The 19,604-nt window shown below is 26.1% G+C and overlaps 1 protein-coding gene across 1 annotated transcript in view; it reads right to left on the reverse strand.

The window, feature by feature from the left end:
- Positions 1-19,604, reverse strand: part of LOC126842399 (uncharacterized) — a 50,646-nt gene that overhangs the window by 3,297 nt on the left and 27,745 nt on the right. The window contains exon 6 of the mRNA XM_050579400.1: positions 8,764-8,796. Coding sequence (XP_050435357.1) covers positions 8,764-8,796 — 33 coding nt within the window. The remainder of the gene's footprint in view (positions 1-8,763; positions 8,797-19,604) is intronic.

Here is a 19,604-nt window from a genome sequence, read left to right on the forward strand (position 1 = left end):
TCTTTGGCAACATAAAACATTATATTTTATGAAGTTCAATTTGATGATCAGCCGGTTTTACCAACTATTGTTAAATACACTTTTAACACGTTAAGACTTAACGTGTTTAACTCTTAACTAACATGTTAACAATTCATTTAAAATTAACATCTGATAAAATAATATACGTTTCTCCATTACATTAGTATTGTTAAATTATATTTGTTAAGTTAACAAAACGTTAGTTGGGTTACTAAAGCGGTTACCTCGATTCCAGTATTCTCCTTGGTTATGAGAACCAAAGATATGTGATAGCTGATAAGTGATTGTAATATTTAATTCGTCAGTTTGTTATTATTTAACATTTTATTTTACTTTGTTTTAACTGTTCAGTCTAAATAAATAATTTGTACATTATTTTTTAACACATAATTTATATAGTCTATATTTTTCTAAAAATAGTTAGTCATCAAGAACAGGCAAGATATTCATTATAATTTTATCTTAATTATAAAACACAATAAATTATGACACACCTATAATGCATGTCTGTGTCATTCCTTTGCACCTGATCTACCTACATAAAATAACTTATACTTACCTAATAAAGAGTTATCGAAGTTGTGATTTCTACAGTTCTCTAAATACTCATTATAAAGAAGGTGCTCATCAAATGTGTGATTAATTATTATATATTACTTATATACTCAGACAACAAAAATTATGAAACAATTTCTTAACTATAATAATGTAAATATTATATATGTAAGTCTACAATACATTTTAACATGCAGATTTCGGGTGATAAATTTAATAATGTGTTAAGGCTAACAAATCGATTGAAACCCAATTTTCATTAACTAGTTGTAAAATATAATTAACAATAAGATAAGTTCCTAATAAGTGTAGGTGAAACCGTCTGAATATGTTGCAAATTTCATTTATTTAATTACAGAAAAATTAAATATTTAAATAACAGTCGGCTTCCTACATAAATTATAGTACTGTAGCCAAAAAACTCGAATCTTATGCTGTCGAAATTTTGTTAGACTTTTAGGTCTTAAATAAACTAAAATGGACAATACCCATAGAAAAAATTATATAAAATAATAATTATACCTTGAAGCTTGCACAAAGTAACTAGTAAATAAATTAGCATGGTCGAAATTGAATAAAGCTTTGTTTTTCCTTAAATATTGCATATACAAAACTCCGTTTAATAATAGGAATAGATTTTTTGATTATAAAACATATAATGTTTTCGATTTTCTATTACAACTTAGTATTTATACAGAATAATTGGGTATACTGGTATAATATACCCGTTCACTTATATTTTGAACTAATATAAAAACAAACTATAGCCTGTTTTTATATATAAATCATCTGAAAATCAAAATAAATCTTACTTGTACCCCAAGCCTTTTTAATGTGTTTGTCTGTAATAAATTATTCCAAACTTATGTATAAAACTTATAAAATTAAAAAAAAATGTTATTTCGTTTGAAAATTTGGTACTGACTTGTTTTGCTAACCGTATTTGCATATTCATCTATGATGAGGAATTAAATATTAAATTTTCTATTCAGATTTTGAACTCCCTCGAAGAGGTACGTGTAAAAATTAAATAATTACCTGTCATTATCGGCGAAACGTTTACAAAGGTAATCGTTATTAAAATGCAAAGAAGCTTCATAATGCTGGACAATACAGTTGAAACAATTCAAATAATATAACTAGTAAGAAAGATATGAATTATAATACCGGGTTTTTCTATTTTTGTGTTACAGTGATTTCCATGCAACTAGTCGTATGGACGGTGTATTCGATACATCAACCAAAGAAGTAACACTAAAATGATATTTTTCAGTATGCATAGCACTATAATATTTCATAAAAAACTAGTGCGGCACTTGTGGTTTGTGTTATAAAAAAAATAACGTATACAGGGTGATTTTTTTACCGTGGGCAACACTTAATCTCAACTTTTCTAATCAATATTTTAATATATTTTTTCTATAGTGCTTTTATGTAATGTGATCTCAGTTGGTTATTAACAGTCTAATTCACTATTCAGTGCATACTTTATGCGTTACACCATTTAAGTGTCAAAAGTTGAAATAAAGTAAGGAACATAAACATTATAGGAAAATTAGTGTCACATTATATATGACAACACTGCTAAAAAAACAATTAAATTATTAGTTAATCCCAGTGAAATATTGAGTGGTCCAATATTAAACAATCACCCTGTACATATTTGTTACATATTTTCACTTTTACTTTTTTTCTTTTACCTAGTATACATAAATGTTATACTATGACGACTTTTAGTCATTCCTAAAAGAAAAAATAATCGACCAGACCAACGTGTTACACAGTTATTTGTACACATATTTTTTAAACTACAATAACAGCTATCGCATAGGCTATGTGTATCCATGAAAATTTAAAACCTATGGGAAATTACAACATTATATTATTTCACACGCGTGGGGGAAAAAAATGCGCACTGAAAAAACGTTTTAATACGAAAACAAAACAATTGAATTTAACGTTTGTTTTTGGTTCCACTACTACTCTGTATTGAGCATTTCTCAATTACATTTTAATTCTTGATAACAATTTACATAATATTAGTATTTATGATAAGTCAAACCAATTAAATTTGTTAAAAAAACAATAACTTTTTGTGAAAAACATGCAACATTTAAATATCTGTTTAATTAACACTGTTAGTACTACCACATTATTATAGATTTTAAATTATATTGTATATTATCATATTATCGTATTTGTATTAAATTTCCTATTAAACTCTAACACAATTACCGATTAAATTAATACTGTGCCCAAGGACGAAACGTCAAAAATAAAGTGGACAGAAATTATTGTCAATCGATATATTAAAATATGTATTTATGTGTATATTTTAAAAGTATATAATATAATGAGTTATAACAACATTATTCATGTTATGACATTTACTATCAAGTAAATTTATTTTAATTTTTTAACTAAGTCTATAATTTCTTATTTCACTAATATTAAAAATGTGAAAATTCAAAATATGTTAGTTGTAAGAGGTTATGTTTAAGTAGTATGCGATTTTTGTATAAACAATAAAATATATGATTACTGGTCACTAAATTAGTTAGCCTCTCTGGTGTGTTTGGCTGTAATAAATGATTTCAAACATATGTATAAAAATTATAAAATTTAAGAAAAATGTTATTTCGTATGAAAATTTGGTACTGACTTGTTTTGCTAACCGTATTTGCATATTCATCTATAATGAGGAATTAAATATTAAATTTTCTATTCAGATTTTTATCTCCTTTGGAAAACTTTTGTCACAATATATGAAAATACAAATAAAAAACCATTCAATTATTAATTAAACCCAGTGGCCCATTATAAAAAAATCATCCTGTACAATGTACATACCCGTTAATTGTTTTTAATTACTGCTTTTAAATTATTCTCGAATCAGATATTTGTTTTAGGATTTGTTCACCTTGTATACACAGAGGGTATAATCTTTTTTTTTTAACTGTTATAACTTTTAGTAGTTCTTAAAAGGCAATTCTTTAGTTTTCTAATGAAACCCCGATTACTTTATTCAAACAACGGTGGTGTTAAATACTTAAATCAATAATTTAATAATTTTTTTTCCATGGTGTTTTTATATAATATGGTCTTAATTTTCTACAAAATGTTTTTGTTCTAACCCCCCTTTAAATAAGGTTTTCTGATAGCAACTTGGACCAGTCAAATTTGTTAGTATATTATTCACAATTTTAAAAGTTAATAACATGCATGCGTTACCATTTAAATTTTAAAAGTTGCTATGAAAATAATCAGTTTGGGAAGAGTAGACACATAAACATTATAGGAAAATTGTGGTCACATTTAATGAAAATTCTGTGAAAAAATAATTCAATTATTATAGGGGCATGATAAAATTCACCCTGTACATACCTGTTAATTTGTTTTACTTTCTGCTTTTAAATTATTCTTAAATAATAAATTATACTTTAATTGAATTTTGTATTTACAGATGTGTTCATATTTTTTTTCATCTGTTATACCATATAATTATTATTTTTAAGAAAATATATTACATTTTTAATAAAATTCCGCGTACAATTTTCAGATAATGCCTAAGAACGTGTTCAATTTTCATTTGTACACGTTCTCATTTATCACATTTAACAGATATAGTATGGACTATGTTTACTAATGTAAATTAAAATTGTCTGGTATAACACAAGATTATGGTAGTATTTTACCAACGTGTCGAAAGAAAAAAAGGTTTTTAATAATATATTATTGTATGATTTTGGTCAAAACTGCTATTCTCTATTTACCTTTCTTGTATACATTTTAAAATTTGAACTCGTTTAATATTATTTTAATACTAATTCACGTACACAATTATTAACAAATAAAAAATATAATCTATGATTAGTCTACATCTCACTGTGTTTAATCAATAATTTAATAATTTTTTTACCCCAGTGTTTTTGTATAATGTGATCTCAACTGTCCACAATTTGTTATGTTCTTACCCCTCCTTTAAATTAGATTTAATGATAGCGTTGTTAAAAATAAATTATCCAAAACTGGTTATTAACCAGTCAATATTTTTACTACCTACATTGTTCTCTATTTGAAAAGTTAATAATAATTCTTTAAAAGCAACTTGGCCCAGTAAAAATTATTTTTTTTTTATTATTTCTAATTAAAAAAAAAAAATAATAAAATGTATGCGATACCATTTAAGTGTCAAAAGTTGATATACGATAATTTGTTTGAGAGGGGGTGAGAAAATTATAGTCACATTATATGAAAACACTATGAATAAAACAATTAAATTATTAGTTTAACCCAGTGAGATATTGAGTGGCCCTTTATAAAAAATCACCCTGTACATATCTGTTAAATTTTTTTACTTTTACTTTTTTTTTTACCTAGTATACATAGATGTTATACTGTGACGACTTTTAGTCGTTCTTAAAAGAAAATATATTAGATTTCTTATAAAATTCTGAGTACAATATTCCAACAATGTCTATGTGTTAAATAGTCATTTGTACACATCGTTTTTACACTTAAACAACAGCTATCGTATCGGCTATGTGTACCCGTAACAATTTAAAACCACTTGGAATACCCAACATTAAATTATCGCTTCTCTGGATCACTTTTCCAATATATAATTCATTATATGTTGTCCATTCATAATCTTTCTAACTTATTTTAATATTAAAATTTGTACTTGCTAAGGTTTATACTCACAACTATCAAAGTTTTACTATAGTTTCTAATAAAATTAGTCTTAATATTTTTTAGTGACACTACTGCCATAACATTTTTACTTCAAAGACTATAATAATTTAATGTTGTAAAACTTTAAGTGATGGTTGTACAATAAACCGCTAAAGAATATTAAACCATTTAAAAGCAGGGATGTCATTTTTTATGAAAATGTATTGTTCAACTCAACCATTGAAAGAGAAAAAAATCATTTTTCTAATGAAAATTTAGAAAATGTTGAAACAACAGTAGAAATATTGATGAAAAACCTTAAAACGAAGAATACATACATTATTTAAGTGGTAAATCATAGTAAAGGCTTTGATTCTATTGAAACGTATGTGCCTGTCTTTACCATAGTGACTGTTAGCACATTACTAGCACTAGCAGTACACAATAATTACTCAAGTAAATATCATATTGTTTATAGACAACTAGTAATATTATTTCAATTTCGTTTTATGTACTTCAATAGATAGAATTTAACGAAATCACAGGTGGTTAAAGTATTAAATATCACTAAAAAAAATTGTTTATTATGTAATTCATTAAATAAAATGACAATTTAGATATAAGTGAGACACATAAATATTATTGAAGTAAAATAAAAACAGTAGATGCGAAAAAGTTTTTCAAAACTAACAACGATTGAGGGTCTATTTTATAAGAACCATCCCATTGTCTCATTCAATACGTCCTGATATTCATTATGAATAGGATGACCCATTGGACTTACCACAACAATATAGCCCATATAAGGTTTATAATGGAATCTGCCATATTGTGAAGTTAACATACAAACATTATCATCTTGATCAACACGAGCGGTTTTTATATACGCATTTGGGAATCGCATACTTCGGAGCAAACCTATTAGAATACATATTTCCTTAAGGTTGGTGAATCCTGGTCTTCCTCTATCTAAAAAATAATAAAAAAAATTATTTTTAAAAACTTATCAATTTTAGCTTATATCTACTTTTTTTTTTTGTTCAAAACACAGTTTTTACACTTGTATAAGCAAATTCAAAGAAAAAGAATTTTAAAACACATAAAAAAAATCTTATTTTATGTAACCTATTTTGAAATTAAATTTATTAAAATACACTTAAAAATGAATAACCGCAGTTTGCTTTAGAACTTTTTTAATTTATTTATTGTTATGGATTTAGTTTTTCTTTATTTAATTTGTATTTATGAAGTTTGTTACAAGCAGAACAACAATCATAATAGATGTAATATTTACCAAGAGTAGATAGACAGAAAAATGAAGCATACCAATGGAGGAACTTCGACAAATTTAAATAAAGACATATTTCAAATTTTTTATTCTATAAAACTAGCAGATTAAGATAATAACATTTTACTGAATTTTATGTGTACTATTCTTGATCTAATCTTAAATATTTTATGTATGTTTCAAAATTATCGGTAAAAGGACATTGCAAAAGTGACGGATCAAAAAATTTTAAAATGACAATAAATAAATAAAACAAGGTTTAATCACAACGCTACCAATAGTTGTATGTTAAAATAGGAGTCTAAAAAACTCATTCCCATATGTTGTGTGAGGTGTATGCCTACTTGTCTTGTTATATTATTATTGATATAATAATATAATATGTAGAAATCAAAAATGACGTCAATAATAAAAGATTCACCTTTGGTAATTATTTAGAATATTTGGATAGACAGTATGCTGGTCTACTAGAAAGCAAACGAAGGGTAATACTTTCTTAAACATAGGCCAAATATGTAGCGTAGCATCGGCTATACAAGAATATAAGTGGATAGAAGAACTACCTGTTGAGATGAAGTGTATAACTTATAAATATATTATTTGAATAGTACGTTGAATAAAATAATTATAATTAAAGGTAAATCTAGTAAAAAACTACTAAAATTTTTATATTTACTTATTGCAGTGATAAGTACAAGTGTTGTAACATATCCCATTCTCCTTCGTCTACTAAGTCCAAGCCGAGACAATGAGATACGATCATTCGAATAATCTGTGAAAAAATAAAGTAACAGTGTAATAAATAAATTTTTAAAAAAACTTTAAAAATTAACTTTGCTTAACTTCAATAAACTTGGCTTATAAACTATGAATTTAGAGCTATTTACGTTATTTATTAAATGGGTGCTTACTTTCGTTGAGGTTATTATTAGGCACAGGGATATCTGTACAAAAAATATGAAAATCTTTAATATTTTACAATAAAGAACTCACAAAACAGTTTGAATTATAAATAAATGATTATAAAACTTAAAAATATGATTTTTGAAAATAATTCGCATTAATGTGTGTTAGACAATATATTATTACTTGTAACTTGGAATATTGCTTGTTGCACTGCCTCCTGATCAGCTATGGCAATATTTTCTGAAATACAATCAAAATAACGTACATTTTCTTATGTCAAAAATGGTAATATATTTTGTATTAGAAAAAATTTAATATCCCCCATATTAATCACACAAAAAAAATTTACATGGTACTTAAACAAAAACAGTATAATATATACTTGTATAAGTAACTGATAGTATCAGTATTAGGAGTTTTAAATACATACAAATAGGTTACCTGGTAAGTTAATAATAAACGACTCGTCTAAAATTAAAACAAATATATGTTATCAAGCTTTGTGAAAATTAACTATGTATATAATTATTATTTTCAAATATTAAATTTGATGACATAAATAACCTGTAAAAGGGTTGTTCACTAACGAAACGTTAGGATTTAATATTTTTGTGATTTATAAAATATTTAGACCTTTCTATTTTTTTGTTAGATTTTAATTACAATTTTTTTTTTTTAATAAATTTAATAATATAATGTCCCTATATTAATCACACAAAAAAAATTACATGGTACTTAAACAAAAAACGTATAGAATATACTTGTATAAGAAACTGATAGTATCAGTATTAGGAGTAAATTATATTAAATTCGTGTGGACCAGGATTTATATGTTATCAAAATATATGTTACAAATATATGTTATCTAGCTATGTGCATATTAACTATGTATATAATAATTAGTTTCAAATAGTAAACTTGATGACATAACATGTACACACATGGCATAGAATGACCTGAAAAAGTAGCTATTTTTGTAATTTATAAAATCTTAAGTATATACCAATGTATTTGTTACAATTTAGTTATGATTTCTATTTTATGAATAAAACTCGAGACCAGTTTCTTTATAAATGACGTTGGATATTGTCAGAAAAATGAAAGAATAGACATATTTTTCAAACTAAAATTTTTTTAGTGAGATATTAATATTTTCTATGTAAATAAACGAAAAAACGAGAGGTACTACTTAGATTCGAGGTAGAGATCTAATATCTAAGGAGTTTTTTTTCGGAAAGACTAACATCAATAATTAAAAATGAGAGCTATTGGAAATAAGAATCAGTGTAAAGTTTTAGAAGAATATAACAATTGGTTACCATGCTCAATTGTGAATCTAAAATTTGCTTTATCTGAAATTGAAACAAAAATATGTTATGCCCAAATTAGTTATTAATTATTATCAAAAACTATGTGAAAATACTTTCAATAAGTAATAAAAAATATTATTACCCGGTATAGCCAACATCAAATTAAGAGTGTCTAAAATTGGAATAATATAACTTGTTTAATTATTGATGTTCGATATTTTTAAAACACTATAATTTTAACACTTTACTCGAGTATCAATCTAGATATAATTTTTTTTTTTTTTATACATAATAATAATTACCGAACTTTTTATTTCCGTTAATAATATTTAAAATTGCAGTTTTCAGTCCTTCAAAATCTATAAGCAAATAGTGGATTTAGTTGTACATAAAATTTCAAATGACATCTTAAAAATGTATATAATTATAAATAAAAATGTTTAGAACAAGAATATACATAGCTATACAGTGACTATTTACTTAACGCTACTCAACCTGTAATGTTAAGGGATTGAATACGGTCAGTTATTTTGATGAATTAAACCCAAAAGCCGGACAAAATTTCGACTACATAGGATGGCTCGATTTTAATTCTTTAGAACAATACGTGTTCTTTGGCAACATTATTTATGTAGTTTAATTGATATACAGCAGGTTTCACCAATTATTGTTAAATACACTCTTAACCCAATGTAAGTTACCCAATCATTTAAAATTAACATCTGATAAAATAAAACTAGTTTCCTCATAATATTAGTATTGTTAAATTATATTTGTTAAGTTAACAAAAAATTAGTTGGGTTACCAAAGCGGTTACATCGATTTCAACATTCTCTTTGGTTATGAGAACCAAAGATATGTGATAGCTGATAAGTGATTGTAATATTTAATTCGTCAGTTAGTTATTATTTAACATTTTATTTTACTTTGTTTCAACTGTTCAGTATATATAAATAATTTGTTCATTATTTTTTAACACATTATATATATTTATAGTCTATACCTTTCTAAAAATAGTTTGTCATCAAGCACAGGCAAGACATTCCTAATATTATTATCTTAATTATAAAATACAATAAATTATGATATACCTATAATGCAAGTCCGTGCCATTCCTTTGTACCTGATCTACCTACATAAAATAACTTATGCTGACCTAATAAAAAATTATCGAGGTTGTCATTTCTACAGTTCTGTAAATACTCATTAAAAAGCAGGTCCTCATCAAAGGTGTTATTTATTATTATACATTACTAATATGCTCAGTCAACAAAAGTTATGAAACAATTTTTTAACTATAATAATGTAAATATTATTTATATTGGGTGGCCCACAAAGATTTGACAAATGAAATAACTTTGGTTTGAGTGAATATTTTTGAGAATTTGTTTTAAGTGCAATAAAAACCACGGTGCTTACATCGCAAATGAGTATAAATTATTTAAAAAAAAAAAAATATTCACTAGAACAAAAGTTATTTCATTTGTCAAACCTTTGTGGGCCACCCTGTATAAGACAACATTACATTTTTACATGCAGATTTCGGGTGATAAATTTAACAATGTGTTAAGGCTAACAAATCGATGAAACCCAATTTTCATTAACTAATTGTTAAATATAATTATTCATAAATTAAGTTTCTAACAAGTGTAGGTGAAGCCGGCTGAATATGTTGCAAATGTCATTAATTTAATTACAGAAAACTTAAACATTTAAATAAAAGTCGGCTCCCTACAAAAAATAATAGTACTGTAGCCAAAAAACTCGAATCCTATGCTGTCGAAATTTTATCGGATTTTTAGGTCTAAAATAAACCAAAATGGACAATACCCATAAAAAAAAATTATTTAAATTAAACCTTGAAGCTTGTACAAAGTAACTGGTAAATAAATTGGCATGGTCGAAATTGATTAAAACTCCTTTTTTCCTTAAATATTGCGTATACAAAACTCCGTTTAATTATAGAAATATTTTTTTTGAATTTAAAATACATAATGTATTCGATTTTCTATTACAATTTAATATTTATACAGAATAATTTGGTATACTGGTAAAATATACCCCGTTTATATTCTGAACTGATATAAAAACAAAATATAGCTTGTTTTTAAATTATTAACCATCTTAAAATTAAATTTTATCTTACCTCTACCATAAACTTCTTTGATGTATTTGTCTGTAACAAATGATTTCAAACTTATGTATAAAAATGATAAAATTAAAAAAAAAAATGTTATTTCGTATGAAAATTTGGTACTGACTTGTTTTGCTAACCGTATTTGCATATTCCCCTATGATGAGGAATTAAAAATTACATTTTTTATTCAGATTTTTAACTTCCTCGAAGAGGTACGTGTAAAAATTAAATAATTACCTGTCATTATCGGTGAAACGTTCACAAAGGTAATCGTTATTAAAATGTAGATGAGCTTCATAGTGCTGGACAATATAATTGAAACAGTTCAAATAATATAACCTAAGAAAGATAATATGTATACTTAAATATTTTTTTGCAACCACTCGTTAGGTCGGTTTATTCGAAATATCAACCAAAGAAGTAAAATGGAAAAGTATTTTGCAGTATTCAAAGCACTATCATGTTTCATAAAAAAACTAGGGCGACACCTGTGGTTTGTATTATAAAATAAATAAAGTATACACGGTGATTTTTTTTATCGTGGAAACTCAAGTCTCACCTTGTTTAATCAATATATATTTCCTATAGTGTTTTTATGTAATGTGATCTCAATTGTCCACAAATTTAAATGTTCATACCACACCCCTCTTCAAATTAGTTTTTATAATATTTACTTTAAAAAAAACAATTCAAAACTGGTTATTAACAGTCTAATTCGCTATACAGTGCATACTTTATGTGTTACCGTTTAAGTGTCAAAAGTTGGTATTATAATAATATGTTTGGAAAGGGGTAGGAACATAAACATTATAGTGAAATATTAATAGGCCCATTTTTAAGAAATCACCCTGTTCATATTTGTTACATTTTTTTACTTGTACTTTTTACTTTTACCTATTATACATAGATGTTACACTGTGACGACTTTTAGTCATTTTTAAAAGAAAATATATTCGATTTCTAATAAAATTCCGAGTACAATTTTCAGACAATACCAGTGTGTTACACAATCATTTGTACACATATTTTTTAAACTTCAATAACAGCTATCGGCTATGTATAAACCATGTAACCCATGCAAATTTGAAACCTATGGGAAAACAAAGCATTTTATTATTTCACACGCGTCGAAAAAAATGCGTACAAAAAAAAGTTCTATTACGAAAACAGAAAAAAAAATATATATTGTTTATTTTTGGTTCCACTACAATTCTGTACTAATCTTTTGTCAAATATATTTTAATACTTGATAACAATTTAAACTATATTATTACTTATGATAAGCCAAACCAATTAAATTTTATAAAAAAAACAATAACCTTTATCTTATTCTGTATAGTAAATTTCTTAAATATATTTTAAAATTGTATAACACTTAACACTATTTTAATACTATTCCTCTTACACAAATAATAGCTAGTTAATAATAATAGATAGATAAGTGGATCACCCTGTATTGTACTGTGGGTAGGTAATAGTATTGTTTCAATTTCGTTTTTTACACAGCAATGGACAGAATTTAATAAAATCACTAGTAGTTAAGAGTATTAAACATCAATGAAAGAAATTATTTATTATAAAATACAATGAATTGTATAACGATTTAGATACAAGTGCGACTTATAAATATTATTAACTAGGATTCTGGGCAAAAATTACCAAATAAAAATATATGTTTAACTTACATGTTGCGTATTATTTTAATTTTCAAAAATGTTTAAACTCAAAATTAAGGGGAAATTAGAGGAGTAACTTTAGAAACTCAAATAGCAACGTTTGAATTAATCGTTTTGGTTAAAAAATGAATGATCTACAGCCGTTAAAATATTTACTTGATTTGAGTGTTTTGTACCTACCTAGATACAATGCTCTTAATTGTGAGTCGGGAGAAATTTTTATACGCAGATATTATGCTACGACTGTCAATCGAACAGAAAACCTACATAATAATTTGTTATCATAAAATTGTTATTACCGTTATTACTTATCTTATCATATTTATATTTCCTGCCTAGTGCCTGTTAAATGGATTGGCAGTCGATACGGTTATTATTTTTAAATACTTTTATTTGTATTTGATATTAGAGTGAACTCGTGGTCGACCACAGGCATAAATAAAAACTTGATATTACTTGTGACAGATTATTTTTATTAACGCAAGTTGTGTGATCAGAATTTATTAGTTCAAAGATAGGACTTCAAGGATAAATAATATGGACGCTTGCGTATCCGCTTCGTTGACCAAGCCAAGGCACTCATCGTCAAGTCTATATCTATGAAATGATAGGTGAAATATCTCTTTAACTTGTAAGCAACACCTAGTATTAAACACTAATATCCACATCATCAATTTGATTAATTAAAAATTTTTTTTACCTTAAACATTAGAAATACAATTTTTATTGACCAAAAGAACTGGATAATTGCTATTACAATCAAATTTGTCTAAAGAAATTGTGAGGAGAGGCAGTACTAACAGTCACTTACCTAGAAAATCTACAACCAATTATAAATGTATTATTCGAGTGGTAAATTATAGTGATGGCTTTGATTATATTAACACTTATGCGCCTGTCTTCAACCACAGTGACTGTTGGCACAAGACTGGCACTAGCAGTACACAATAATTTATGAAGTTAAAATATAATATTATATTGTATTGTGGCACATAATGTTATTTTTTCAATTTTATACTTTACAATGCAATGGATATAATTTAATAAAATGACAAGTGGTTAAGTGTATTAAAGAAATTGTTTATTATGTAGCACATTAAATTAAATGACAGTTTAGATACAAGTGCGACGTATAAATATTATTAAAGTAAAATAACAATAGTATGTGCAATATATTTGTTTAAAAACTAGCTACGATTGATGGTCTATTTTATTGGAACCAATTGTGTACCTCATCTAAAACGTTTACAAATAATTAGGACCCATTTGCCTTACTAAAACAATATAGATGTCAAAAATTCTGTATTCAAATGTGCCATTTTGTGAAGTCAACATACAAAAATAACCAAAATGGCCAACCGTAGCGGTTTTTATGTACGAATCTGGAAACCGCATACTTCGGAGCAAACCTATTAGAAGACATATTTCGGTACGATTGGGGAATCTTGGTGTTCCTTTACCTTGAAATTTATAAATAAAAATCTTAATTAACTTGTCAATTTTAGCTTATATCTACTTTTGTTCTAAACACCACTACACGTGTACAGTTAAAATCAAAGAAAAATAATTTCATTACCCATAAAAAAACCCCTATTTTATGTAACCTATTTTGAAATTAAATTCATTAAAATTAATTTATTGTTATGTATTTTGTTTTTCTTTATTTTATTTTTATTTTTGTAGTTTTTCAGTGGTCTGGTCTATTACAAAACAAATGTCAAGGGTTTAATTGTTTTAAAACATATTATAGACTAACCGTATGTGTATATTTTGACTTTAAATTATCAATGCTGATATGTGACAATGGACGAGAGTAGGTAAGTAATGTGCTTAAACATTTTGAGTTAAGCTAAAGAAATTTTGGTTGAAAATACTCTTCCCTACACATCCGAACAAAATAGTTTAATATAGAAATTAAATAGAATATTAGTCGAAAGAACTTGATCATTGCTATTACAATCAAATTTGTCTAAAGAAATTGCGAGGAGAGGTAGTACTACCAGTCACTTTTCTAGAAAATCGTGTACCAATTATAAATTTATTATTTGGATGATAACTTATAGTAAATACTTTGATTATATAATTATTTAGGCGTCTTTACCATAGTGACTGTTTCACACATTACTTGCACTACCAGTACACAACAATTTCTGAAGTAAAATAATAATATATTGTATTTTGGTAAATAATGTTATTATTTCAATTTTATTTTTTACCATAGTGACTGTTGGCATTACTTGCACTACCAATACACAACAACTTCTGAAGTAAAATAATAATATATTGTATTTTTGACAAGTAATGTTATTATTTAAATTTCACTTTTTACACTGCAATGGATAGGGTTTAATAAAATCACAAGTGGTTATGTGTATTAAATATCAATGAATGAAATTGTTTATTTTGTAATATATTGAATTAATTAACAGTTTAGCTACAAGTGCGACCTATAAATATTATTAAAGTAAAATAACAACAATAGGTGCAACATACTTTTTTAAAAGCTAGCTACGATTGATGGTCTACTTTAAGAGAACCAGTTCATTGTCTCAACCAAAACGCTGGTTAATTCGTCGTAATTATCCGTTGTCCTTACCGAAAAAATAGAGCCGAGAAAAGAAACGTATTGGAAGCTGCGATGTTGTGTAGTTATCGTACAACTATTGCCCGCTTGATTTACAGTAGCGGTTTTTATATATGAATCGGAAAATCGCATACTTCGGAGTGAAGCTATTAGTAGACAAATTTCCTTAAAGTTGGGGAATTCTGGTCTTCCTCTATCTAAAAAATTATAAAAAAATATTTTTTAGTCGAGTATGCAACCACTAGAGTGCATATTCATGTCTCGTTGAAGTACCGAATAAATTAAGAGTAGCGGTGAAATTATAGATAAGGATATAGTATAATATTAACAAGCAGTAACAAGCTAGTATCTAAGGTGGCTAGTATATTAAAACATATCAAGTTTCTGGCTAATATTTTGGTTTTTAATATCTGGTTTTAAAAAATTCATAAAAATAAATCCTTTTAAATTAATTTTAGTTCAGTTCTGAAAACAACACAAGGCCTCATTCCCACCCCCCACCCATTCCCAAATCCACCCCCACACCAATTCCCAATACCCATCCAACCCTCAATCCCATTCGTACCCCTTATCTCGTACCTTATCTCTTACCCCTATACCCTACCCAAATTTAAAGGGATATGTTGGTACAGAATTCGTAAGTGACGTCAGTAATAAAAGATCTACCTTTGGGTAATTATTTAAAATATTTGGATAGACAATAGGATGATCCACAAGAAAGCGAACGTCGGTAATAATTTCGCAAACATAAACCAATTATCAGCTGGCCTTAGCGTCGGCTGTTCGAGAATATATGTGGATAAAAGAATTACTTGTTGAGATGTGTATAAATTATAAGTGTATTACTTGAATGGTACACCAAATAGAACATTTATAATTTAAAGTAAACTAGTACCAATTTACACAAAACATTAATATTTACCTATTGCTTCAAAAAATATTTTTTTTGTAACTTTTCCTAATATAAGTCTTCTCTCTTCTCCAAGCTGTACCAATGAATCATTCTCAAAATCTGTGAAAAAAAAATTAAAGCATTTACATTTTTTTTTTTTTTTTAATTGGTTTATTGGCTTTGAAACTAAGACCTTAGGACTATTTACATCAGTTATTAAATACTTGCTTACTTTCGTTCGGGCCAAGATTAGGCACAGGGATGGCTGTTTAAAAACAGTAAAAAACACACATTTCATCAATGTAAAAATGTTTACATTGGCTAAAATTGTTTTGCAAAGGATTATTAAGACTTGTATCAAAAAAACATTTTAAAGCTCTATGACTTTGAACTATTATAATATAGTTTTCAAATTTGGTAAAAATAAAATATGTTAAACTCTATATTTACTTGTACACTGTGATATTGCTTCTTGCACTGCCTTCTGATCAGATATGGCAATATGCACTGAAATACAAAATATACTATATTATATATTTTACTACGACAAAAATGTTTATATATTTTAGATTGAGAAAAATTAAAAGTTCCCATGTTAATCAAATCAAAAAAAAAAACACAAGCTACTTAAAAAACCGTATATATTAAACAAATAGGTTACTTGGTAAGTTCATAATAAATGGTTCATCTAAAGTTAAAACAAAAATATATTATTAAGCTATGTGGAAATATAACTATGTATATATTAGTTATTTGCAAATAGTAAATTTGATGACATAACATGTACAAAAATTACATAAATGATCTAAAAAAGTGGCTGTTCACTTACGAAACGTTAAGATTTAATATTTTTGTAATTTTTTAAATATTAAAAATACCTATTTATTTGTTAGATTATATTTATCATTTTTTTTGAATAATTTTCGAGACCAGTTTCTTTTTAGACGACGTTTAATATTGCCAGAAAAATGAATGAGAGTACAAATTTTTTTAACTATAATTTTTTCTATGAAAATTTAATATTTTTCATGTAAATTAAACGAAAAAACACGAGGTATTACTTAAATTTGAGCTAGAGAACTAAAAGCTAATGGGTTTTTATTTGGATAGACTACTATCGATTGAAAGTGTGGGCCATAGAAAAAACAAAAAAAAACCCATTAATTATATCAGTATTAAGAATCTGCGTAACGAATGAGTAGTATAATACAATTAGTTACCATGATTAATTCTGAAAATGTTTACTTTTTCTGTAATTAAAACAAAAATATGTTATGCCCAAATGAGTTATGAAATATTATCAAGCCACTATGTGGAAATACTCTCAATAAGTGATAAGAAATATTATTACCCGGTGTAGCCAACATCAAAATAATGGTCTCTGAAAAAGTAATAATATAAATTGATGAATTAATGATGTTGGGTTGTTTTTTATCACTACAATTTAAACACTTTTTTTTCGGGAAACAATCTATATTTAAATTATTTTTCTATTATATAATAATGATTACCTATCGATTTATTTCCGTTAATAATATTTAAAATTGCAGTTTCCAATCCAGCGGAATCTATAATGAAATAGTGTTAGAGATAAATAAAAAATTTCAAATGACATCTATTAATGGATAAAATTATACATAAAAATCTTCAGAACAAGAATATATATAGCTTCAAAGTGACTATTTACCTAACGCTACTCAAACTGTTATGTTAAGGGGATTGCATGCGGTCAGTTATTTTGATGAATTAAATCAAAACCCAGCCAAATTTTCGAATACTTAGGTTGGCCCAATTTTAATTCTGTAGATACATACGTGTTCTTTGGCAAATTTTTTTTATGTTGTTTATTATTTAATAACTTGCAAATTCCATTTTTCTAACTACAAGAAACTGAAATTTTAAATAAAAAAAAAATTGTTCATAACAAAGTAATGTAGCCAAAAAACTCGAATATTTTTGATATACTGAAATTGGACCAACCTATGTTGTCGAAATTTTATCGGACTTTTTGGTCTAAAATAAACCAAAATGGCCAATACCCATAGAAAAAATTATTTATATTAAAAATTATACCTTGGAGCTATATAAAGTTCCTGGTAAATAAATTTGCATGGTCGAAATTGATTAAAACCTCTCTTTTCCTTTAATATTGGGTATAAAAAACTCCGTTTAATTATAGGAATAGATTTTTTTAAATATAAAATAAATAATGTATTCGGTTTTCTTTTACAATTTAATATTTATACAGTATCACTTGGTATACTGGTACTATTTACCCCGTTCACTTATATTTTGAACCGATTTAAAAAAAAAAACTATAGCTTGTTTTTTATTTATAAATCATCTGAAAATAAAAAAAATCTTACTTGTAGCATAAGCCTCTCTGATGTGTTTGTCTGTATTAAATTATTTCAAACTTATGTATAAAATTGATAAAATAAAATAAAAATGTTAATGAAAATTTGGTACTGACTTGTTATGCTAACCAAATTTGCATATTCTCCTATGACGAAGAATTACATGTTAAATTTTCCATTCAGATTTTCAACTTTCTTGAAGAGGTACGAGTAAAAATTAAATTATTACCTGTCATTATCGGCGAAACGTTCACAAAAGCAATCGTTATTAAAATGCAAAGAAGCTTCATAATGCTGGACAATATAGTTGAAACAATTCAAATAATATAACGTATGAGAAAGGTATGAATTATAATAGCTTGTTTTACTTTTTGCGTTACAGTGATTTCCTTGCAACTAGTCGTAAGGCCGGTGTGTCGATATGTCAACCAAAGAAGTGAAATGAAAATATATCGTGCAGTATGCAAAGCACTATATTATTTCAGAAAAATTTAGTGCGACGATTGTATTACAAAGTAAATAACGTATACAGGGTAATTTTTTTATCGTGGGCAACTCTATTTCTCACTGTGTTAAATCAATAATTTAATAATTTTTTAATCCCAGTGTTTTTGTATAATGTGATCGCAATTGTCCAAAATTTGTTATGTTCATACCCCTCCTTTAAATAAGATTTTATGATAGCGTTGTTATAAATAATTTTCCAAAACTGGTTATTAACCAGTCAATATTTTTACTACTTACATTGTTCTCTATTTGAAAAGTTAATAATAATTCTTTAAAAGCAACTTGGCCCAGTAAAAATAGTTGTTTTATATTATTCCTAATTAAAAAAATAATAAAATGTATGCGTTACCATTTAAGTGTGAAAAAGTTGATATAAAATAATTTGTTTGGACAGGGGTAGGAACATAAATATTATATGAAAACACTATGAATAAAACAATTCAATTATTAGTTAAACCCAATTTGATATTGAGTGGCCCTTTATAAAAAAATCACCCTGTACATATCTGTTAAATTTTTTTTTTGCACTTTTTTTTTTACCTAGTATACATACATGTTATACTGTGACGACTTTTAGTCGTTCTTAAAAGAAAATATATTAGATTTCTTATAAAATCCCGAGTACAATATTCCAACAATATCTACGTGTTACAAAGTCATTTGTACACGTCGTTTTTATACTTTAACAACACCTATC

Source organism: Adelges cooleyi, unplaced genomic scaffold (assembly GCF_023614345.1).
Source record: "Adelges cooleyi isolate 19-005CV unplaced genomic scaffold, UGA_ACOO_1.1 ACOO_flye_CR_arks_rails_tigmint_CR_PRNA_519, whole genome shotgun sequence".
Classification (NCBI taxonomy): domain Eukaryota; kingdom Metazoa; phylum Arthropoda; class Insecta; order Hemiptera; family Adelgidae; genus Adelges; species Adelges cooleyi.